Source organism: Juglans microcarpa x Juglans regia, chromosome 1S (assembly GCF_004785595.1).
Source record: "Juglans microcarpa x Juglans regia isolate MS1-56 chromosome 1S, Jm3101_v1.0, whole genome shotgun sequence".
In the NCBI taxonomy this organism is placed as follows: Eukaryota; Viridiplantae; Streptophyta; class Magnoliopsida; order Fagales; family Juglandaceae; genus Juglans; species Juglans microcarpa x Juglans regia.
Genome location: NC_054595.1, coordinates 13,859,425 through 13,885,852, shown reverse-complemented (window position 1 = coordinate 13,885,852; position 26,428 = coordinate 13,859,425). Strand labels below are relative to the sequence as shown.

The following is a 26,428-nucleotide window of genomic DNA, read 5'->3' as shown; positions in this document are numbered from 1 at the left end:
GATCCTTAATGGCATCTCTGTCCAATAAAACCCTGCCCTTCACATGAAGGACCTCCTATGGCGTTGTTTCTTTGATGAAAAACTTTGTACTCCTATCCCCTTCCTTCAACCAAAGGGCCCGTGATTTTTGCCTCCACAAGATCTCCTCCATAAGAGTGATTTTTTCCAGCTCAGTAACTATAGTCATTTTCCTTGCCCTCTCATCAGCCGATAGAGCCCTTTCCGCCTCTTTTTCATCAAGTTGCTGCAGCTCCATAAAGAGTTTGTCCCGCTGGTCATTGATGTTCCCAAAGATTTCCAAATTCCATTTTCTTACATCATTCTTCAAAGCTTTAAGCTTCCCAGCTAAAACAAAACTAGGAGTGCCCGTGAGCTGATATGAGGCCCACCACGAGCTGACTTTCTCTAAGAACTCATCCACCTTCAACCACATGTTCTCGAACTTAAAGTATCTCCGTCACTATTATAAATATCATACCGTACCGACCAGTATATGTCGTACCGGCCACTGGTCCGGTACAAGTATTATATATTTCATAACAACCCAAATACTGATCGTACCGGCCTATATTTCAGCCTGTACCTGCTTGTATTTTAGCCCGTACCGGCCCATATTTCGGCCTTTAATTTTATTATTTTTGTTTTTCATTTTTTCAAACTACAAGCTTATTTTTTTACCCCAAATTCAAACTAGGCTATTTATAATTTTTATATATATGTATTTATATATAATTTATTCATATATCGACTATCCCGAAACTGTACACAGAATAGTAACGGTACCGAAATATTTCGTTCCAGTGCCTTGACCGGTACAGCATCCAGTACGGTATTCAAAACTTTGATCTTCGTCCCTCATGAAGACCCCCATAATCTAGTAAAAGGGGGAAATGATCAGAGCAAAGTTGAGGGAGCCGTTTTTGGCATAAATTGGGGAAGTGGGCCTCCCAATAAGGAGAAACAATGAACCTATCCAACCTCGACCAGGCCCTTCCGTTTGACCAAGTGAAATCTCCCCTGCTAAAGGGAGATCCACCAAGTTTAACTCAAATAAAAGAGCTGAGAAATCAGCCATGGCTAAACCCTTGCTAAAAAACCACAACCGCTCGAGTGAAGTTGAAATCACCCCCAATACACCACGGAACATCCCACCAACTGCACAGGCCAGCAATCTCGTCCCAGAGAAGCTTTCTACTATTGTCATCGTTGGGCCCGTAAACACCTACAAACCCCCAACCAAAACCATCATCCACATTTGAGAAAGAACATGCTACCGAAAATTCACCGACGCATTCCTCAACAAAGTTAATTGCTCTCTTGTCCCACATCACCAGAGTACCCACAGACGCACCCTTGGAAGCGAGGGTGGTTCATCCTGCATAAGAGCAATTCCACAAACTTCTGATGATGTGCCTGTCAATAAACTTTAGTTTTGTCTCCTACAAACAAATAACATATGTCTTCCATTCCAATAATAAATTCTTCACTTTAAGGCACTGGGGCTTCATGGATCGCCAAGATTCACCCTACCCTTGTGTCGCCCCCTGCTCACACTACCCTCTTGTGTATCATAGTTTATGGAGCAGGCAAGTCTCTTAAGCTCCCTATCCTTCTTAACTGTAGATCTGGCAAGTAAAGGCTGACCTGATTTTATGGCGATGAGTAGAGCTTGCAGCTGGTCCTCAAAACCCTCACAGGACATCCCCATGCAATGGCGCATATCGTGAAACTTTTGGAGGACCCAATCTGATTGTAAATCAGCCCATGAAGCTACTGGTGGCAACAAATAGAGGGCTAGGCACATCCCCTGGTCAATTAACTGAGTGTTAGCTCCTAGCTCCTTGCATACTAGCCATAAATCTGACCCATAAGATGACACATCATCCAAGATCCCCCATCCGAAGAAGAGTCGTCAACCTTTTCCACCGCTGTGCACAAGACCCTGGACATAGTCTCTGAGTGACCTAACAAAGGCTAAGGGGCTTCGGGAGCTTCCCCCGTAACTAGCCCAGATGAGGACGACACCCCCACACTACTAAACCTGCCATCCGCGGCCGGGAGCTACTGCAAAGTACAGGCCGAAGGGTTGTCGGTGACCAGCGGCCCTTTCTGTGCAGGCAGCAGATTGTCGGTGGTCTGGGAATAGCCAGCAACATCCATAACAGCCAACCCAAAGGCCTTCGAGTGTCGGAGCGTCTTGTTTGAGGCCATCGGATACTCCCTACACCAGAACAACTGTTGGCGGGAAAACCCTTTGCAGGCCAGAGCTAGTGGGCTCGGGAGTTTCTTTGGCCTGCCATTCCACGCGAAAGGCCTAATTGAGGGCTCGGCCCGTAATTAGGGGCTCACGACCCTTAACTGAGGGCTTGCAGCCCGTGACTGTGGGCTCACGGCCCGTGACTAAGGCCTTACAGCCCGTGGCTGAGGGCACACGAGATCCACTTGCGAGTTAGGGCTCACGGGCCTTAAATACACGCCCAGCCCATCCGTAACAAATGGCCCACTACCCGCTACCCTTACAGACGTCATCCATCCATCTACATGCAAGTGGGGGCTCACGGGCCTCCTTAAATTCGTGCTCAGCCCATCCATAACCAATGGCCCACACATAACCAATGGCCCACACTCCACTGCCCTTACAGATGCCATCCTTCCATCTTTAAAATCAGCCAAAGCTGAAGAAACCGTAGACTCACTGCCCAATCCCATCACCATACTCAATCCCAGATCAACTTTTTGCATCAATATGGAAACTTCTTCTAGTACTCCAGAAAGTTGAGCTCCGACAGCCCAGAGAACACCTTCCATTTCCCCCACCTTTTTACATTAGTCAGATGGCCCCCCCATGACCACCGGACAAGGGTCGTGATTCCCATTTCCACTGGGCTTGATGCCCTTCGACGCCATGGTAGAGTTGCAATCTGCCGAGGAACCAGCCAGGACAGAGGCGTAGGTGGCTGAAGGGTTTAACCTCCCTAATTCCAGCCCAAGACCAGACAGTCCTCCCCAGCGCGAACCACCCTTTGGGTGCACCTTCACGTAATCAGCCACCTTTTTGAGGTGGTAAGCAAACCCCTCCCAGCCAATACCCTTAGCGCCTTCAAGCACTATCAAAGAGGCCCTTCGTCTGCCATTGTAAAACTCCTCCAAGTGTAGATAGCAGCCCCTTGGATTTCTATGACGTTGCAAGGTGAGAACCCCGTTACCCACCCTCATCTTTTTGAAAAAACCTTCACGCCAACGAGAATCAATGGCTTCCACCACCATTTTTACCACCCATGAAGCCGACGCCCCGTTGATGAGAAGGAACAAAGCCATACGTCTATTTCTCTCAGTGATACGAAATCTATTGCCACCCACCTTCGAGAAAATGAACGTTTTCGATTCCACCGTAAAACGCCTAGCTTCTTCCATCAGAATAGAGCAGGAGTAAAGAGAAAAAGAGGGAAAGAAAGAAAGGAGATGAAGAGGGGAAGGGATTCAGAGAGGCAAAAGGAAGTCAACTCCGACGAGGAGCGCTGAAGTGGAGGTTGCATGCATGCAGGCACTGGGGTTCCGTATGGAGAGAAATAGGTTAGTGAATATCCATGCATCACCTTGACAGTATAATTTGGAAAAACGCATAAGAAAGCATCAGGTTTCTTCAAGATGATAGTGCTGAACTAGTCAATAGCTTGAGAGGTTTTTTCAAGATGTAAATAGCCTAGAATCGCACATTAGGATGCTGTAATTCATATTCTTCATACCTTAAGCAAGCCCCTGGCCTTGGATTATTATATCGACCAAATGGACATCTTAGAGTTAAAGCATTTTCAAATGTTGATTGGGCAAGATCCCCTTCAAATAGAAGATCTACTATTGGATATTGTACATTTGTGGGAGGTAACTTGGTTACATGGAAGAATAAGAAACAAGCAGTAGTAGTTCAGTCTAGTGCAGAAGTTGAATACATGGCAATGACTCACACTACTAGTGAGCAGACATGGTTGGAACACTTCCTTCAAGAGATTAGGTGTTTATCCCCTGTCCCTATTCAGTTATTTTGTGATAATCAAGCCACAATGCATATTGTCTCTAATCATGTGTTCCATGAGAGGACTAAACACATAGAGATTGATTGTCACTTTATTAAAGATAATATACTAAGTGGTGACATTTCTACACCTTTTGTGAAGTTTGCCGATCAACTCGTAGATATGTTTACTAAGTCCTTGTGTTGGAGTCGGTTGAAGCTTATTTGTTTCAAGCTGAGTTTATATGATATATACGCCCCAGCTTGAGGGGGAGTGTTAGAGGATAAGGTTGTAATAAGTGTAACTTGTGAAGGTATAATAGTCAATTGTATGTAATATATATATATGTTGTTGTACATCAATGAATAAGTAATGTGAAGTATTTTCCCTCCATAACTGTCTACACAATACCTTTTGTGAAGTCTATAAAAAACTTGCATATGTATTTACTAAGGGGATGATTTGTGAATAGTAGTGAGATAGTTTGAGTTAAGTATTTATTGGATTTTAGGAAAGTGGAGAGAAAAAGTTGAATACAAATTATTATAAGATAAAATATTGTTAGAATATAATTTTTTTAATATTATGTTTGTTATGGAATTTGAAAAAGTGAAATTGTTTTTTTTTTTTTTTTTTGCTTGAAAGTTTAAGAAAGTTGTAATGATTAATTTTAAAAAGTTGTAAGGATTAGTTTGAACGTCTTTGTGTTTAAATGATGTTTAGAGATGAGATGAGATGGGATGAGATAGAAATTATTTCCAAACATCCCCTTAGTCCTTATGCCACAGTGCTGAGATTAATTTGTTCCATGTATGCTCCAGCTTGAGCAAGTGTTGGAGGGCATAATACCCAATGAGGGGTATAAAGGTAAAATTTAAGTTAAGGTATATCTAATGCAGTAACGAGAGGGTAGGAAATGTTTTTGGTTTTCGCTTCATTTTCTCTACCCTAATCTTGACAAGCATATTAGACTTATTGGACTTAATTTAGTTATTGTCATATTGTTAACGTGGATAGATATTTGATTATAGATGCTAATAGTTATTATTACCGTATATACTCAATAGTTATTCTTACCATGTATAGATGCTAATAGTTATTATTACCGTATATACTCAATAGTTATTCTTACCATGTATAGATGCTAATAGTTAGGAGCTATATGTTAGTTGTTACCATGCATAGTTCGTACCTTGTAAGGAATGGCATTTTAGCCTACTAAATGAGAAGAAGCTGCGCACATGGCAGATAAGTTTTCCAAACAAAGTTCTCGGTTTCTTCTGGTTTCTCAGTGTTTAGACATGGTATCAAGAGCAGGTTCCCAAGTTGTTTGCCTGTTTTCGATTTTTGTTTTCTCTCAGGAGTCTCTTTGGGTTTTCGGCTCCCTCTGTGCTCAATTTCAATTCTGTTCTAGAGTTTGGCGCCTACGGTGTTGGTTTTGGCTTTCTCTCTCATTGTCGGTGCACTCTGGTCAAGTTTCCAGGTCTGGGCTTTGGTTTTTCGGCGATTCTGTTGCTGGAGTGTGGTTGGTTTGTGGTTTTCGGCGCCTCAATTGGCTGTTTCTAGTTTCAAGGTGCATCTCGGCACCCTCTATGGCAGTTCCTGGTTCTGCTCTACACGTCGGTACAGTCTGTTCCGTTTCTAGTTTGTGCTTGTTTTTTCTTGGTGCATTTTTTTCCCTATTCTTTCGTGGCTCCCTTTGTCGGCAACTTCTATTTGTCTTCTCTAGTCTGGGTGTTCTCGGCACCATATATATTTTTGCTTCTCACAACTTTTTTCTGGAGGGCTATTTTTTTTGTCTCTCGGTTGCATCATGTCATCAGATAAGTTAGAATCGTTTCATATTAGATTTACTAGCAAAAATTATTCTTCTTGGGAGTTTCAATTTCAGTTATTTGTCAAAGGGAAGGAATTGTGGGGTCATATTGATGGGCGTGATGCCGCACCTCAAGATGTTGAGGCTTTGTTAAAGTGGGAAATCAAGGATGGGTCATGACCTAGATCCTTGGCTCTGTTGAGCCTCACCTTGTTCTCAATATGAAGCCTTATAAAACTGCCGTTGACATGTGGAATTACCTCAATAAAGTTTACAATCAAGACAACATGGCTCGGCGTTTTCAACTGGAGTATGAGATGGCTAATTTCACACAGGGAAGTCTCTCCATTGAGGAATATTTTTCTGGTTTTCAAAATCTTTGGGCTGATTATTCAAACATTGTTTATGCTAATGTTCCCGCTGCAACTCTCTCTGCTGTTCAAGCAGTGCATGAAACAAGCAAGAAAGATCAATTCTTGATAAAGCTTCGTTCCAACTTTGAAATTGCACATTCTAATCTGATGAATTGTCATCCTGTACCATCTCTGGATGCTTGTTTGAGTGAACTTCTTCGTGACGAGCAGCGTATAGTAACTTAGGTTGCCATGGAACATCGGGCTAATGTTAGTGCACCTATTACTGTGGCTTATGCAGCACAAGGGAGAAATAAGGGTAGAGACATGCGTTGTCCAGTGTTTTAGTTGTAAAGCTTTTGGTCATATTGCTTGGGATTGTCCCAAGAAGTTCTGTAACTACTGCAAGAAACAGGGTCATATCATCTCTGCTTGTCTCATTCCACCTGAAAGGAAGTAGGGTACTGCTTATCATGCCTTCATTGGTGTCTCTAGTTCTGCTGCATTGCCTGCTGCCTCGCCAGTTGTTCCTATTCCTGCTCCTACAACCTTAGCAAACCCGAACACACTCACTCCTGAAATAGTACAACAGATGATCATTTTTGTTTTTAGGCTCTCAAGTAATCATAAAATTTCTTCTAAGCCATGGTATTTTGACTCTGGAGCCTCTAACCATATGGCCAATACTGTTGTTCCTCTTTCCACTATCAGAAATTATGGTGGAAATATGAAAATTAACACCGCTGATGGCAATTCTCTGCCTATCAGTGCTATTGGTGATCTTTCATCTTCCCTAACTGATGTTTTTGTGTCTCTTGACCTCTCCACAAATCTTATTTCTGTTGTCAATTGGTTGATAATAATTGTAATGTTCATTTCTATTGTTCTGGTTGTGTTATGCAGGATCAAGTGTCAGGGAAGATGATCGTGAAGGGGCCTAAAGTGGGACGCCTCTTTCCTCTCCACGCTTCTCCTTCCACCAGTATTCCTAGTTTTCCTTTACTTTCCTTTGCATGTAATGTTGTTAGTTCTGGAAATAAGAAGTGGCATAGACATCTAGGCCTTCCAAACTCTAATGTACTTCGTACTTTGTTTAATTATGGTTTATTAGGAAATAAAGCATGTTCTTCTCTTGATCTTCCTCTTGATTGTACATCATGCAAACTTCGCAAAAGTAAAGTTCTACCTTTTCCTCATCATGCATCTCGTGCCTCACAATGTTTCGAAATTATTCATAGTGATGTTTGGAGATTGCACATGTTGTTTCTCATGCGCATTACGAGTACTTTGTTACTTTCATTGATGACTTTAGTCGCTTTACTTGGGTTTACTTCCTACACGCTAAGGCCAAAGTTTTTTCAGTATTTAAGCGCTTTCTTGCACTTCTTGAGACTCAATTCTCTGTCAGCATCAAGGTCTTGCGCTCTAATTCTGGCGGAGAATACATGTCTAATGAGTTTTCTTCAAAGTAAAGGGATCATCTCTCAGCATTCTTGTCCTTCGACACCGCAACAAAATGGTGTTGCTGAGAGGAAAAATCGTCACCTTTTTTACGTGGTAAGAACCATTTTACTTGAATCCTCTATTCCTCCTCGTTTTTGGGGTAGAAGCGTTTTCTATTTCAATTCATTTGATCAATCGCTTACCCTCTCCTACTCTCTATCAGCGCCTGGTAGGGAGTCTTATCTACTTGACCACTACTCGCCCCGATACCTCCTATGCCATTCATCAGGTCAGTCAGTTTATGTCTTCTCCTCGTCATCTCCATCTTGCTACAGTTCGACGCATCATCCGCTATCTTCGAGGTTTGCCTACTCGTGCGTTATTCTTTCCTATAGGCTCATCTCTTCAACTTGTTGCCTATAATGATGCTGATTGAGCTGGGTGTCCAGATACGCGTCACTCTACTACGGTTGGTGTATGTTTTTAGGTGATGCCTTAATTTCTTGGAGATATAAGAAACAAGATCGTGTTTCTAAATTCTCTACTGAGGCCAAGTATCGTGTCATGTCTACTGCTTGTTCTGAAATTGTATGGCTACGCGGTCTTCTTGAGGAGCTTGGGTTTCCTTAGACTACTTCTACCCATCTTCATGCTGATAACACTAGTGCTATTCAGATTGCCACCAATCCCGTCTTCCATGAACGCACCAAGTACATTGAGGTTGATTGTCATTCTATTCGAGACACCTTGGAAAGTCGGGTGATATATCTTCCCTACATTTCTTCTGATCTCCAAGTGTTTGATGTCTTCACCAAAGCCATGACTTGACAGCGACATCAATTTCTTGTTGGCAAATTGTTGCTGGTTGACTTAACAACATCAATTTGAGGGGGGATGTTAATGTAGATAGAGATTTGATATTATTCTTACCATGTATAGATGCTAATAGCTATTACTACCGTATATACTCAATAGTTATTCTTACCATGTATAGATGCTAATAGTTAGGAGCTATATGTTAGCTGTTACCATGTATAGTTCTTACCTTGTAAAGAATGGCATTTTAGCCTACTAAATGAAAAGAAGCTGCACACATGGCAGATAAGTTTTCCAAACAAAGTTCTCGGGTTCTCTTGGTTTCTCAGTGTTTTGACACATATGGTATTCATATCATCAGAAAGAGAGTTTGAACCATATGCATTCTTTAAACATGAGAATAACTCTTTGAAATATTTGTCAAAACCTCATTAAAGTTTAAGGTTTTCTGTTAACAACCCTAAATGACCCTAGAGGTCTAGTTTTAATCACGAAAGCATTGATTTTACTCAGAAAGCTCATAAAGTTTGCAATGCATCAATGGGCAGCAACCCCACAATGGTCAATCAGCTACCGCTTTGTGAATTACATGAACTCTTTAAATGCCAAAGACAGGAAACATGTACATACATGGATGTATAACATGAAATGGAGTCTTGGAATAATGTTTTGTGCCAAAATCTCAGTATATAGTTGTACAATGCTCAGTGCTCTATTTACAAGTGCATGCATTTACAAATTCAAACAGCGTGTGATATGACCCAAAGCATTTACTTATGAATCACGAAATTGTTAGGCACTCATCCATGACTCGTAAACATGCTTAAGTGATGCCATGAATGATAAATTAGTTGGCACATTGCATAATACACCTGATGCCATTCCAAGGACAGTATCACATTCCTGTTAATATGAAACTGTTGGAGTGTGTTCCACTTGGCATGACTTGTTGGAAGTCATACTCTAGAGGAGGACTGTGTTCTTACTTGATACAAGCATAGCCTCGATAAATACCGATGTGCTATGTACTCGATGAAAAGCATTACAAGTACTGCAAGCAGCTTTAGATTCTTCAACGCACATTATTCACAGAAGTCAATTGTAGAAACTTTCAAACATGTCAACAATCTAAACAATTCATACCGTGTCAATGATACGGAAAGACAGCTTTTTGTGGGGGAAGATGACCTACAAAGAAATTTGACAAAAAATGGACAGATTCATCATTGTCAAAATTACAAAACAAATGTGGCAGATGGTAAAGAACCGCATGAGATGTATTTACTGGTAAATCCGGGATTGGAATTCTTTCATAGATCTTTAACTGCAATGATGAAACCTCATCTCTAATTTCAGGATCGCCCTTGCTATCTTCTTTGGTATAAAGTAAAATCAATTCTTGGAATGCTGGCTCCTGATTTGTAAACACAATTTTAGAACATAGATTGGAAATTGACATTGTCAATCCATGAAAGTTTAGGTCACTAGTTAATTTCTCAAATCATACACAGAAGATTGACAACCAAGAAATGGGTAAAAACTAGTCTTGCTATCTTAAGTTGATTTTGCGTAGTGAACACTAAAAGAAAACCTTCTGAATAGAAGCAGAGCAGCAGATACATGAAAAATACCTGGAGAACTGACTGTGAGAGAAGAATAGAAATGGAAGTTTGAAACATCTTCCAGAAATCGTTGCCACAGTATTTCCTTGTAGCTGGTCTCCAGATATCACTAAGTGATATCCTTGATAAAAAAATAGGCCTGTGTGAGTTCTACAATTTGGTCATTACAGAGAATGAGTGTATCCTTAAATGACATATAATTAAACAGAAAATAGAAAAAAAAATGCTAAAATAATAGTAGACATTTACTTCCCAATTATTTGTTGGCAAGCAAAATTCATAACCTTCTATCTCTCCATCCTGGCATATAAATGTTGAGCGCGGCTATACATCAGCTGCACACTACACATGCAAATTTTTTTTTTTTTTTTTTTTTTTAAACGCAGCACAGGGTGTGCTGCGGCTGCAGCACACAGTAGGCTGCAATAAATATTTTCCCATAAATGTTTACTCGCACAGTAATTTCAAAGATATCCAACAAATAGTATTCATTTGGCTCTAATAATTCATATCTAAAAGATCTCCACCTATATAGTTTGTAGGTGAAACAAATGGTCAACCAAAATAGGTAAAAAGGGGCAGCACCCTATGATAGTTTATCCATTCATATCTTAAACAAAGACTACTACAGCATCCACTTTAGAAGCATGGAATTTAATTGGTGATTGGTGCAAACCTCTTGTAAGGTTCGGAAGCATTACTATCACCATCACTCTCATATGGCACTTCGGGTGTAGCCGGGATTACTCCAATCCATGAAAGCAATTTTCTCAGGAGTCTTCCACGGGGACCAACTGATGACAAAATCCCTTCGTAACGACTTACAGCCCTCTGTGCTGCCAGCCAAATAGGAAGGTCCCTGTCTGATAATTGCTGTACTCCAGGCAGATAATCAGAAGCATTTTGACTATAACGTAATAATTGCTGAAAGACTGAAAGTTCTTCAAGCCAAAGCTTCATTCTCTTTATCCACTCTTGCACTTCTTGTGTCTGGATAGCAACTTGGAGTGCCTGTGCAGAGCAATATAAGTGGAACCCATTAAAAAGAAATAGTCTGAAATTGAGAAAAGGAACACAACTCAATGTAAAAATTCATGAACCTGATCCTCAAAATCCCATCAATGAAAAAACTTAAAATCAAATAAAAAATCTATTGTCCCTTTTCAATATACAAGACCCGAAGACTTTTCTGACTGCATGACAATTAATTTCAGACATGAAAATCTTATTGCTATACTTGTTTAAAGCTACCAACAAGCTACAACGTTTGATTAAGAAAAAGGCTACAACGGTGATCATGCAGCCACACCTATTTGATGCATTTAGGTGTCAAATGATAAGGGTTTCTAAGTCAGGTCAATAGAAAAGATCAAAGACCCAGTACATGTGCAGTGGAACAACACATTTATTCCAAATCTATGGAAATTACAAAATTCAATGTTCAACCAGGCTAGAAAAGAGGCCAGCGTTTTCCTCTCTACTTCCTCCATCCACACATAGTAGTCAATGTGATTTCTGTTTCCCTAGTTTCTATCCATGATTGGTGTTTTTATATTCCAGATTGTGATTGCATGAAAATGGAGCAATTTTTCGTACTTAGCACGAGGGTAAGGCCCAAAATCACATGCAAAATTTACATACAATAAGTGAAAAGAATGCTTAACAATCAGAAAAGTTTTGAACAGTGTTTTGAACTTAGCTTTTGTGGTATTTCTATATTATAAAAATGCTGAATCATCAACTCACAATGTTATTTTCTTCCTTTTATTTTTTGACACTGGTCTACTGGGCTACATAGCTGGGAGTGGCCACCCCGCTAAATCCTACCCTATGAGTTGAATGCAGGTATACATATGACAGTCAGCTCATGCACCTAAAAAAATACTAGTCAATTGACATTTCTGATGATTAAAAGAATACTATTCACATTTGATAACCATTTATTGCATTAAATTGGAAAGGCATTCCTTTCATTTTTCTATTCATTGTTCCTATCAAACACGAAAGTTCATAATTTACCATATTTCCTTGACAAATTTTAAGATTTCCTGTCTTTTGTTAGTGGCTTCATTTTAAAGAGACCTGCTTGTACAACTATCAAAGATATGATAGTCTATGGTACACATATAACTCTCTTGGCAGTATTTACCAAGAAATAAAGTGGTAGTGAACACCATATGAGCCCATTCCCTATAAAGATGACAACAGAAAGAAACGATTATGAAGGCATCAGTGCCTGTGTAGTATGCATGCAAGCATGTTCTACACCTTCTACTTAAACATAAGTTCCAGAATGACCTCATTTATCCAGCTGCCAAGTTTCCCTAATGGCTTGGATATTACAAAGAAAATTCCTCGCAGAAGTTTTGACTGTATGTAATCAAGTTTTTCCACAATAAGGAGGCCCTTCTGCCTCTCAGTTGCATATCCCCGCCTGCATCGAAAAAGTAATGACATGTTAATGACCTGAAATTTTGCATGCTAGAACGTCTTGCAAATATTTAGACCATTGCGGAAAAGTAAATTGACTCGGTCATTTTATATAGAAAGATATTGCACAAAATATTTGATCTTTCACCTTTTTTTCTCTGTTTACTCCTTTTTGCTGGCCAGCATTATTTTATTTTATTTTTTTGATTGGCACCTGGTGTCCGAGAACAAAGTTCTAACTAATCCTAGGGGTGCACAGACCCTCGGCAAGGAGTTTCTCGCAAATACACCTTAAGTAATTCAAGGGGAAGTTCTCCTAGTCCGATGGCCCCTAGAAATTGTTTGCACCCAAGAGGATTCGAACCTTAGACCTAGAGGGAGCATACCACCAAGACCAAGACCTTTACCACTTGAGCCACCAAGAACAAAGTCCCGCAAGTGCACCTTAGGCCAGCATTAAATTTTATCCTTTTTATATCATGAAATCACACTAATCAGCTTCACTTTACCATATATATTTGAATGCCTAGCGTTTTGTAATTTGAGCATCCATCTTACCCCTATCCAATTGCACATTTTCAATCATACACATTTTTTTGTTGGCTAATTATACATACATCAGTGGGTGTTATACCAATGATCTCACCCTCCACAAGCAAAGGAGATTCTATTTGGGGTAAAGTTTATTCATTTAATCCTAAATACATGTAATATGCTTAACTATGATTAATCCAAATGTATGATACTTCCGAGCTAAATAGTTAGCGAAAGAGTTTTAAAATATAGCTAATTTGGTCAAGTAAAAGCTGGATTTGATTTGCTAAGTCACAATAAGTGAATTCCCTGTAAAGGAGGTACCCTAGGCAACCATAAGTCAATTACATACAGGAAGTACCCTATGTATTCTTCAATATACAAGTTAAACTGTCAGTGATTCCATATATCAAGATATCATGGCTTCTTGAAGCTTTTAGAGACCATAGGACTAAAAATGCATGCATGCATATATATTTATATATTTATATGTTTATATGTTTATATGGACATATTTTCATGTATAACAATATATCCACGCGTATATAGCAATATCTATTACGTGTGAGTATGTGTGGTTGCATTTGTATTTATAGCTAAAATCTAGAGCTTGTGTCGGTGCTTCCTTAATACAGTTCTCATACAGAAACTAAAACTATAAAACTCATATGTTTCAAACCTGCTGTTTCTTATATAATTTCATCATTTGGCTTGCTCAAATTTCTTTTTCACGGAAATATGAAGATGAAACCCACACATCCAAAAAATATTACATTACCTGAATATTATTGCGTTGGATTCAGATGCTTTCTTCCAATCAACATATATTGGTAAAGTAAGGAGATAATCTGTGTTGAGGGCAGATGTCAACATCAGATCCCTGGCTGATAGTTCTTCAAACTGGGCATTGTAAAGAAGTTGCATGAAATCACGCTGGAAACGAGTGGCAATCGCAACTCTGTGAACAATTTTGCACAATAGCTTAAAATATACCCCAAGAATGAAGCTGAACAGCAATTAGAATATCAAATAAATGAATAAAAACTAAGAATTAGTGTAGCACTAAAATTTATAATGAGTGGAAATGGCAAGTCTGAGAAAACTTTTGCATAATGGGTTAAACATCCAAAGCATGAAGCTGAAACACCATTACAGCATCGAATAAGTGAAAAAAAGTGAGAAATATTGCTAGTATCACTAACATTTGGGAACTTTTCGTATTTTCAGGAAGTGTACAACAACCATCTCAAATATGGGCCCTCATTAAATCTCAGCAGAATTATCATAAGTAGCACTTTCCTCAATGAATATTGTTTTTTATACGTATTTTTGTCCGGTTTCCTCAAGGAATATTCCTTTTATATCTCTTTAAAATTGTTCATTTAGCATTGAACAGCTTAAGAAACTCTTTTATGCCAATTATCTATGAATTAAAAATTATTTTTTCTTGTTTAGTTCACAAATAAGCTTGAGCAAACACACACATAGCATTTTGGTTACCTTATAGTTTCCCTTTATTATTGACCTTGTGTACTTATGTTCATTGCCAGGAAGACAAGCAGTTAATTATTGGCTCTTTTATGTAGCTTTGCACCTATTTTACCACTCAACATCACCAACCAGGCCTGTTGTGCATCATCTTAAATTCCACCACCTGAAGCACCGAGGATGTATGCCATGAAAAGGTTTTTAACGCCCGTCACACCTTAACCTGACATTTATATTGTTTTCAGTTTATCTTCATTTTTCTGTTACAAAACAAACCGCCATCATTTATGCAGTGCTCGCACAACAGTATGCAACTTGTACTTTCAAAGCTCAATTCATAAATGAATTTACTTCACAATAACTAGAAAACAGTCTAATTGCTTGAAGATAATTTGTGACGAACCTGGATCCACTATCGGAATATTTCTTTACATTTTTGTCCAAAGAGCCCAATAGATTTCTCAAGTCCAGACCATGAATGAATGATATAGGTGTGTCAAGTTCAATATCTTCATTCTCGTATCCCTCCAAGCTCCCTACTCCATTAATGCCATCTCCAGCATTGTCCAACTCCTCCTCATTAGTAACAGATTGTCTGTATGAACTATCTGAACCCTCATTAAATGTTTCTTCTTTCCCCGTTGAATGAGCGAAGAAATAATCAGTACGCATTTCTTCTAGAATTATTTTGTGTTCAGCATGAACAATGGAGTCCAAGCACCTGCAATTAGTTACGGAAAATTTAAGAAAACTTGGTTTAATAAAGAAAAAAACAGTAACCATAAAAACTAAGTTGAAGAACAACCTCTTCTGATTTGATTGTCGGTCAAGATGTTGAACTTGGAAAGTTCAGGATTTTAAACAAGGTTTTGGATAGAAGAAATACAGAAGGAAGATAAATGCAGGGAATCTCAATCCTACCATTTTGCTAATTCAATATGTATACTTCAAAAACTAATACACGGGTATAACTTGATTGGATTTATGTACAGTCATGCCTAGGGGTGTAAACAAGTCCATGTTGAGCCACTAGTGGCTGGTTAAGCTATATTCATTTAGAACACTAATGTTTTTTTATAATAATCATTTAGAACACTAATAGTATCAGCCATTGATCGGTAAACAGTTTGAAAGGAATCAGTCTGATAAAAATCACTCATTGGAAAGGGGTGTATGACACAAATCATGATTTCAGCTAGCTATATGAAAGGCACTTTTGAGTTAGCTGTTAAATAAGCATTCCACATTCTCCATTGAAGCAAAACGACATGTGCAAATATGGACAATTTAAATGTCTTCGCATAAAAGCATTTTGAACCAAGGAGTGATTTATTCTTTTGGGGCCCCAAATTCTCAAGCCTAAAGTGGGGAGAAAGATAGATTTGTAAAGTAGGCTCCATAACATCTATTGTTTTTTTTTTTTTTTATCAGTAAACAGGATTTTATTGATCAAAAGAATAGGCAAAAGCTCAAGTATACGGGACATATACAAGAGCAATGCCTATGCGTGCTTAATTTAGAGATACAAGGAAATCATGAAATGACAAGTCATGAAAATCAATTACCATCGACCAATGGAGTAAAGTATTGAAAATAGACTTCTAAGCTCCTTCGTTGACCACGCTTGATCTTCAAAACTTATTTCATTCCTCCCCCTCCAAATACACCACCACAAGCATATTGGAACCATCTTCCAAATGTCAAAAATCGTATGGAATGGCCGAATTAATTGGCCTTTGAGTGATCTGTATATTATACATGAACTTTACAAAATCACTATACATGGAAAGAAACTAATTGTCGAGTGATTCTAGCATTCTAGCCCTATATGGAAACTATATTCTGTCAATATGCTAATTGTACAAGCCTAAGTAAATTAAAGAAATGTGAAATAAGGAAAGAAGAATGATTATGGACAGCTGTCCATTGACAGCCCCCCTCAAATTGATGCGGGTTAATCAACATGCATCAATTTGCTACTTAAGAAGCAATGTCAATGGCGAGTGAGAGCTTTGGTGAAGATATCAGCGATTTTAGTTCAGTGGAAACATGTGGAAGAGTGATAACACGAGTTTCAAATGCTTCACGGGTAGAGTAACAGTCGACTTCAATATGCATCGTGCCCTCATGATAGACAGGATTGGCCGTGATCTGAATAGCACTCATATTATCAGCATATAGAGGTGTAGGATCAGTTTCAGAAAAATCTAGCTCAGCAAGCAGATCTCGAAGCCAAATAATTTCGGAACAAGCAAGAGACATCGCTAGGTACTCAAATTCTGTAGATGACTTAGAGACTGTGTCTTGCTTCTTACCCTTCCAGGAGATCAATGCATCACCTAAGAACACACACCAACCAGTGATAGAACGATGTGTATTAGCACAACCAGCCCAATCAGTGTCGCTATAAGCAGTAAGACGAGGAAAGTGCCTGCAAGAAAGAATAAGCCATAGGCAGAAGTGCTCTGAACATAGTGTATGATTCTACGGACAGCAGCCAAATGAAGATTACGAGGAGTCTAAAGAAACTGACTGACTTGCTGTACTGCAAAGGAAATGTCCAGTCTAGTAATAGTGAGATAGACAAGGCTACCCACTAACTTCCGATATAAACTGGGATCAGCAAGTAAGTCACCCTCTTCTTTGCAAAGCTTGACATTCAATTCCATGGGAATATCAACAGAGGTGGCCTCCTGCAGGCCGGCTATAGCCGCTAGGTCACTAGCATACTTCTGTTCATTGAGAGAAATGCCAGATGGACTACGATGCACCTCAATACCAAGAAAATATGAGAGACCCAAGATCTTTCATATGAAATGACTCGGAGAGATGAGTCTTGAGCTGACCAAGTAAAGCAGAATCAGAACCAGTGATTACAATATCATCAACATAAACCAAAAGAACAACAATACCTAGGTCTGATTTCCGAAGAAACAAGGAAGTGTCATACTTGCTCTGCTTGAATGAAATTGTAATAAAGTGGTTCGAAATTTATCAAACCAGGCCCTCGAAGGTTGCTTGAGACCATAAAAGGAGCAGGGAAGCTTACACACATGTGAAGTTGAAGAGGGAAACAATCTCAAGGGTGGCATTATATAAATACACTCTTTAAGATCCCCGTGAAGAAAAACATTCTTGATATCCATCTGATGTAGTGGCCAATCATTGGAAGCAGTAAGAGCTAGAATCGTATGAACAGTCGTCATCTTAGCCATAGGAGCAAAGGTCTCTTCATAATTGACACCATATTCCTGATTATTCCCAAGAGCAACAAGTCAAGCTTTGTAACAATCCAAACTTCCATCAAATCGAACCTTGACTGAGTAAAACCATTTGCAACCCAAAGGAACAATGGTGGGAGGACAAGGTTCAATGTCCCAGGTGTAATTGGCCTCTAGAGCGGCAATTTCTTCCTGCATAGCTTGTCGCCAACAGTCATACTTGGCAGCTTGTTAGTAGGATGTGGGAATATCAAAATTGGACAATGCAACAGTAAGAGCTAAAATAGAATTGCCAGAACTGGAAGAAGGAAACCCATACCTATCCGGGGGTACCGACACTCGAGGAGAGCGACATACCAAAGGCGTTGGAGGTACTGTAACTGACTGAATCTGGAGCGTGGTAGGATCAGATATCGGGAGAGCCACCGAAAGAGACTGTGGGCGAAGACGTCTCATATACACAATACCTGGTTTAAAGCAAGAGCTGACAGAAGGAGAATCTGAGAACTGCTGCTCAAAGGAGGGGAGGACCACAGTAGAAGAGGAGGACAAAGAAGACACAAGAAAAAAATGTACGATGTACGATGTAACGTAGGATGATAGCAAACAAAGCCCTTTTGACACACATTATAACCCAAAAACGCACATCGAACAGCTTGAGCAGATCATTTATGTCGCTTATGAGGAGGTAAATAAACAAAGCATACACAACCATAGGTACAGAGATTATCGTAACTAGGCTGCTTAGCAAACAAGCGAAAATAGGGAGACTCCATGTGTAGAACTTGGGAAGGTAAACGATTAATCAAGTGAGTAGCAGTTTTCATAGCCTCGACCCAGAATATGAATGGAACAGAGGATTCTAACAAGAGAGTAAGTACCACATCCAGAATATGGTAGTTTTTGCGTTCGGCTACTCCATTTTGTTGTGGAGTAGCTGGACATGAACGTTAATAATGATACCTTTAGAAGCCAAGAAGTCCTGGAACTCATTAGACAAATATTCACCGCCGGAATCGGTGCGTAATGTTTTGATCGAAGCAAGAAATTGATTTTCAACATGTGCTAAAAACACAGTGAAAGTACGAAAAACCTCAGATTTAGAGCGAAGAAAATACACCAAAATAAATCTGCTATGATCATCAATGAAAGTCGCATAATATTTAAATTTTTTATGTGAACTAACCGGGAAAAGTCCCCAAACATCATTATGGATAAGATCAAAACAATGAGAAGCTCGACTAGCATGCAAAGAAAAGGGGAGAGTTTTGCTTTTACCAAGCTTGCAAGAAGCACACTCAAGAGAGGAAGAACAACGTTCTTTATTACTAAGTAAACCAGAGTTCAATACATGAGATAAGATCTGAGTATTGGGATGACCTAAACGACGATGGCACACCATACTAAGATTAGGAACATTATTACAAGTAAAGGAAAAACTAGGAAAAACTGAAGAAAATGCTGGAACAGGCAAAAATAGTGGAAACAAGTGCCCCATTTTAGGTCCATTGGCGATCGGCTTCCCCGTTACCTGGTCCTACACAACACAATTGTCGCCAAAAAAATTAACAGCACAATTGTTATCAACTAACTGACCAACAGAAATAAGATTCGTGTAAAGCTGAGGATCAAGAAACACTTCAGTAAACTTTGAGGACACATCGTCGACAGCAGTGATTAGCAAGGAACTGCCATTGGCAGTTTGAATAGTAGATTTTCAAGCGTCAGGCCGAACATGACACAGAGTTGTGGGATTATTCATCATGTGATTAAAGGCTCCCGAGTCCACATACCAGAGTTTAGTAGAATTATTACCTTGGAACCTCATTGTGGATAATGATGAAATTAACATTTGTTGTCAGGTGTGTAGTAATTTGCTACAGGAGGAGCAGGAACAGAGGAATCACCTGGAGAAGAGCCAGTTGCCACGGAAGGTGCTGCTAGAGGTGCAATAACAGAAGTTTGAAATGCTTGAGCTTGACGATTCTATAAGCGGATAAGACATTATTTGATAATGTGACCCTTCTTCTTGCAATAAGAGCAATATTTCTTTGGACAATTGGCAGCAATATGCCCATATTCCTTACAGCAAAAACACTGCAAGTTTTTAGAATGCATAGGCGGTCCTCGTCCTTGGGCAGCATAAGCCACAGTTCCTGAACTACCATGAGATTGCTCCAGAGTAGCTTGAGTACTAAGACATTGTTCTTCACGAAGTAACTCACCAAAACAAATATCAAGAATAGTAGGCACTATCAGATTGCCTAAAACGTTGTACATAATGCACCTTGTATGGGAAGTTTCAGTTGTATTATGTAGTATAAATAGGAGAAGTGGGAAAAGATTGAATCATTAAGTGCATTTGATAATAGAAATTTGATTTTTTGTATGACCTAAGGAAAGACAAAGCCACAAATGGGCCTATACTCTGAAAGCACTAGTCAAGGTTACACTTGAAATCTATTGGAATCATTATAAAAGGCAAGAACTTTTCCCTCCAATGCAATGTAAGATTTCATTCCCCATAATCCTTATACTCAATCTAGGGTATTGCAATCTCCCTCCTTAAATTTTTAATGTCCTCATTTGGCCATTCCATCATAGGTGACATAGTTCAAGTTCCACACTCCTGAATGGAATTGGCTTTATTCCATTTATAGTGACCAAAAGAAAGCCAAGGTCACATCCCGGTCTATAATCCAAAAAGACTAGTAAATGTTATAATTGGAGCACCTTGAAATCATTATAAAGGTCTTTAACTTCTCCCTCCCAAGCAACATGGGATCCCATTCACTGCCTTCCTATACTCAAGCCAGGGTATTACCTTTTTCTTTCCTTCTCTTGTTGTCAATTGTAGTTTATATTTTCCCTTTCTTCCATCCAACTCTCACTACTATGCCATCCCAATATGAGACACTCAAAGCTGCCAATAATTGACTTACTACACAGAAAACAAAGGTGTCACCAATGCTTGTAAAGTAGAGCTGAAAAGCATACTATAGTAACAATATCTTTTTCAAACCTAGAAAAAATAAATAAATAAATATATAGTAGCATGAGTATCAAGTTTATCAACATTAAATCCAAGGTAATAGGCATAAGAAAAACATTCAAAGACCTTTGATGACACAAAAAAAGGAGAGGATTCACCATCGAAAATTGAGGTTGGCAATTTGATCCTTAAGGTGGCAATCTGTAACAACAACAACATTCCAAAACTGTTTACGGAGTTTCATGTTAAGTAAAAAGACTAAGGCCTCATTTGGATAGCTATCTCAACCCATCTCATCTCATTTCATTCCCAAGCACCACTCAAACACAAACACTTTTCAATTTCAAATCTTCAACTTTTTCATCTAATCATTACAACTTTTCCAAACTACCAAACAAAAGACAAAAAATAATTCAATTTTTTCAAATCTCAAAACCAAAATAATATTAAAAAATTATATTCTAACAATATTTTAACTTTAAAATATTTTAATTTTATTCAACTTTTTCTCTTTATTTTCCCAAAACCCAATCAAACATCTTAATTCAAACTATTTCACTACTATTCACAAATCATTTACTATTATTCACAGAATTCTCATCTCATCTAATCTCAATATCCAAACGAGGCCTAAGTTACCTTCAACAAATCGCAATTTATGCATTCAGCCATGCTGGTTCTTCATGTTGCAGGAGCAAATGAGGTTTGATAGACAATCTTGTATGTACTTAGGTAAGAACACTCCCATTGGATTAACTAAAGTTAAAGTACATTTTTTATGAATGTAAGATGAATTTAGCTTTTAGCTATTCCATTCATATAAATCTCCACATTGGAATGGCCATTTTTTCATTATATGACAATAAAATAATAAAAGATGAATTTGACTTTGGCTATTCACATTAAATCTCTACATTGGATTATGAAATTATTTTTAAAAATATTTAATAATTTCAAAAATATTTTAATTTTTTTAATTATGAAATTATTTTATTTTATCATATTTTACTATTCATAATATTATATATATTAATTAGTAATCATATTCTAATTAAATTATGGGTTAAAAATAGAAACTAGAAAGACATTGATGGAGACCTCAGGAGAGAAACAAATGATATAAAATGGATTTGATGAATAAACAGTGTCTTTCAAATTTGAAAATTACTTTAGAAGTTACTGTAACTATATTCCAATAGTTATTCCAATGTGATACATTTTATGGTTCAATAGCTAAATTCTCATTGGATTTAGCTTTTAGCTAATTCAATGAGAGTGCTCTAAGTAACAAAATGTCACACTGTAACACCCCATTGGAACATTATAAAGAGCAAGAACTTCTCCTTCTAAAACAATTTAAGATCTCATACACCACCTAACCTTATCCTTATCATTGAACGTCCTTGTCAGGCCAGTCCATCGTAGGTGGCATAGCTCAAGTCCTATATTTGTGGTTGGAAAAGGCTCTGATACAATTTGTAACGCTCTAATGGAAGGCCCAAGCCACATGGTTTATACTCCAAAAGGACTAGCCAATGATACAATTGAAGCCCTATTGGAACATTATAAAGAGCAAGAATTTCTCATTCTCAAACAATGTGGCATCTCATACACCACCTACCATTATCCTTATCATATGGGGTATCACACACACCCGAGTTCCTAAGGCTTAAATCACCCTTTTTTTTTAAGAACTTCGAAATATGCATCATATCTCTAGTTTCAGCTGTTTTTTGACTGATTTATAGTTCTAATTGGTTGTATAACGTGTTGAGCAGTTATAATAGGCAACCAAAAAAACTTTCCAGAAAGGAGTTGATTTTACCAGATTTTAGGAATAGGAACCTGCCTTAATTAGAACCTATACCAGGTTTTTTGAACTGCAAAAGCCCCAAATTTTCAGCCAGATAACCCTCATTAGATCAATAATTCTTGCCTTACTAGAAACCATCAAAGGAAGCTTGCTAGAAATCCCAAGAAACCTCTTTGTGAAATCTACACAAGCTGGAAAGTTCCTAGATTGAAAATACGAAAGGAGGAGGCTTCTATGAATAAAAATGAGAGGTTTTTTCATGTTCCACTTAATTTTTCGTTGAATAAAAATGTTTTAAAGCTTTATGTTGTATCTCTTATATGGTGATAAATTTAGTTTTAGTAACATCCCCAACCCTAGGGGAAGCGGGTGTTACACACAAAGGAAGCATATTCACGTTCTATGACAGTAAAAGTGGAAAGAAATTTTTCATCCAAAAAGGCTTTTGATTTCATTTATCAAAAACAATAATGTCATTAAAGAATGATCATCTACAAATGTCACAAATTTATTAAATTTGTTATTCGATAGTAATTAGACCCCCAAGTTATACTAAATCAATTTAAAAGGACTTGAATGATGACTATCAACTCAACAAAATTGTGTCTTCTATGTTAACACGCTTCACAAGCTACAGAGGACACATGTTCAAGACTTATAACCTGGCCTTTCCAAATAGAAAGGGCAAGATGACCAAGAAAACAATGCCACTAAAAGGGTGATGTTAAGATTGGAGGGCTTGGAGAGATAAAGGCTCAAAGTCAAGATGGACAGACAACCGATTCATGCCCAGTTCCAATCTCCATGACTCCATCAACGTCTTTGAACTATGTATACTATACATATAGAATGACAAAAACTCAAAGCATTGAAGGGGTTTAGTAAGTTTTCCAATAAAAAACAAACTACAAGGAAAACCAGGAACATATACGATAGATGATAAAGACATATAATCACTAAGTTTGGTGGATACCGAGCTTCCAAGCTTATCATGGGAACCATTAACAACAGTGACATATGGAGCTTCTAAGATTTAAAGTAATGACCAAGGAAAACCCAAAACACATCTAGACCTATATATCAAAAGGACTAGTCAATTATACAATTGGAGCTCTTTGAAATCATTATATAAAGGCTTGAACTTCTCCCGCCCAAGTAATGTGTGATCTTATCCACTATCTTCCTATACACAATTCGAGGTATTACAACGTCCCTCCCTTAAGTGCCCGATGTCTTTCTAGGGTCATTCCATTTCCATCATAGGTGGCACCGATCATTCCCACATTTCAAGCTGGGATTGGCTCTGATATTATTTGTAACAACCCAAGAAAGGCTAAAGCCACATCTAGGCCCATACTCCAAAAGAACTAGTCGAGGATACAATTGACGCTTCTTGAAATCATTATATAGGTTTGAACTTCTTACACCCAAGCAATATGGGATGTCATTCACCACCTTCCAATACACAATCCAAAGTATTACACAAGTAAAGCCAAACAATATCTTGACCCAAGTCCACAAAAGTGTATTTGTATCAAAACTGGTCAATATGGATTAATGGGCATCCTTTTTGTGCTCCCTAACAACATCTATCAAGACTTGACTCCAATAAGAGGTTGAATTAAGTACAGCAAGTACCCAATGCATGAGTTGTGTGTGGGAAATAATGTCTTTCTTAAAATGACACCATTGGCTATGTATAAAACTATTGAAGAAATGCTCCATGCAAAGACAGGTAGAAGCTAGTAATAGGAATTTTATTTGCCGATAGATCACTATCATGATGATAATGTGGCTTGCAGTGTGCCGAAGACAACTTACACTCCAACTTATAATTATTTAATGATGAGGAATGAAAAGCATTCACAAGGCATTCCCTAGGAAAGTGATCGAGGATGAAATGATGCTTTATAATACGCTTGAGGTTGAAGATGATTGAGTGTGACTTTAGATTAGGCTAAATAGCAATTAGATAAAGCTCAAGCTTAGTTCAGAAGAATTAGTTGAAGACTACACCAGAAATGTCATCGTAGATAGGGCTAGCAGGCAGAGGATGATCAACATGCCTTATCCCAATTAGTTAGGATTAAAGCTTATTTGAGCAGTATTGGTTCACAACAACCAAGTAACAAGACCTTCATTGAGAAGTAGAGTATGTGAAGCTGAATTTAAGTATTGGTTGAGATTGTTTCTATATGGTAAAGAAACCTAAAGAGGGCTGGCAGTTTTGAAAAAATGGTCTTCTTAGCAACAAGAAGGGTGGTTTTGGAGGCAGTCTCAAAAATGCAATTGGAGGAACGCTGTTTGCTTTTGTTACTAATGTTAACTCGGCTTTGTGTCTTGAATTATATGCGAGAAAACAGGGCTGAGAGCGACAACAAGAGACCGAGACCGAGACAGAGACAGAGATCAGGACTATGTCACAGCGGCAAACTCCAACACTATTGCTTGTATTCAGAAAAGCCCGAATTAAGACACCACGAAGAACAATAAGTATATTGTTAAAAGAACAGGACGACAATTGGATTTATTGAGTCTTTTACGCATCAAACATGCATTTAATTGTTGCAACTCTTCGTGTGATTACGTATGAAGATAACGGAGAGTTTATGGAGCTTAGTTCTCATGAACAGAGGATTCTTATATCTGACGTACAGGGATAAATTTGATTTTAGATGATCTTCCCCTCGTATGGTTCTTTTCGGTTCAATTTCCAATTCCTCCCAACAAATCCCGAAAGGAAAAAGGAAGGCACACAAAAATAGTGTGCTATGTAAAAACAGAGATAATCTATGCATTCCTTTCAGTTATCATTCTTGTGTGAATGGCCATGCATGTATGCACATTCTATCAGTTAGAAAGTGGGCTGCGAGTATTCCTATATGCACGCGCGCGCGCGCGCACACACTCAGCTGCAGAAAACGGAAACTAGGGATTTTCTCGACAACCCAAAAACCTGTGTAAATAAGCAAAACCAATATATATGAATGGCTCAATACTGTTACAAATATATTGGGCCTTACGATGAGAGAAGAAGAAACTCATGAGAATCATCTCCATCTTTCTGCGACTCGAACATCATCGAAACGATGGCGTCTAATAGCTCGGCCTTTGAAACGGAGATGTACTTTTGCCTTGGCACTTGTAATTTTGAAATAGAAATTCCTTCCTCTTCTTCTTCTCCTTGTTTTTTATTTTGTTCTTGCTCGTCCTTTCTCGGAACAAAATCTTTCGGTTTTTCCATCTTCATCTTTCTTCGTTTAGTGGACGTTTCTTGATATCCAGCCATAGAAGAACAACGAAATCTAAATTCGGAGTAAGGCGCCGCGAAAGAACGGTGTGGCATTGGGAGAGGGTGTGGCATTGAGAGAGCGCCGAGGCCGCTGAAAGCTCGCCAAGGAACAGACATCAGAAGCAAACTCCAAGTGAAATTCAAAAATAGGAAGATGAATCTTCAGAGTGGCGTGACTCGCAGTCTCCCAACCAGTTGTGCTTGGGCTACGTACATGTCGGATGTCCAAAATATAGGAGACCAACCTTACCGGTGAAGAGAACTAACGGTTGGGGCTGGGAAGGTGTCACGCGTGTGCTGGAAACGTCGTTCGTAGAATTTTAGGATAAGGAATATGTCTTACGATGCTGATCCTCTCTACGAATGGAAGATTTTTGGTCGGTTTGAATTGAGAATTCGTCATTATTATAATTTTTTTAAATTTTATTTAAATTAATAATAATATTTTATTCAAATTATCTAAAATTATTTTATCTTATTTTATCTCAACTCACTGTCCAAACGACACTTCAATTTATTTTCAAGATTTTATCTTCAATCCAAACGTCATGTTTATATGTGTTTCACATCCACTAAAAAAATTTGACAAAGCAAT

At 38.4% G+C, this 26,428-nt stretch overlaps 1 protein-coding gene across 10 annotated transcripts in view; it reads right to left on the bottom strand.

The window, feature by feature from the left end:
- Nucleotides 1-26,191, bottom strand: part of LOC121246027 — a 44,417-nt gene extending 18,226 nt beyond the window's left edge. For 2 of the 10 annotated variants that reach the window (XR_005937043.1, XM_041143995.1), the window contains exons 1-8: nt 25,565-26,188; nt 14,919-15,236; nt 13,806-13,985; nt 12,362-12,497; nt 10,740-11,074; nt 10,073-10,202; nt 9,727-9,855; nt 9,585-9,629 (exon numbers count right to left, since the gene is read on the bottom strand). Coding sequence is in view for 8 of the 10 variants with exons in the window: in XM_041143995.1 (XP_040999929.1) it covers nt 9,585-9,629; nt 9,727-9,855; nt 10,073-10,202; nt 10,740-11,074; nt 12,362-12,497; nt 13,806-13,985; nt 14,919-15,236; nt 25,565-25,950 (1,659 nt within the window). In the remaining 2 variants the exon portion in view is untranslated. Of the gene's footprint in view, nt 1-9,584; nt 9,630-9,726; nt 9,856-10,072; nt 10,214-10,739; nt 11,075-12,361; nt 12,498-13,805; nt 13,986-14,918; nt 15,237-25,564 lie in introns of all 10 variants that reach the window. The other 8 variants (XM_041143998.1, XM_041144000.1, XM_041143997.1 and 5 more) reach the window with 6 other exon arrangements.
- Nucleotides 26,192-26,428: the final 237 nt, after the last annotated feature.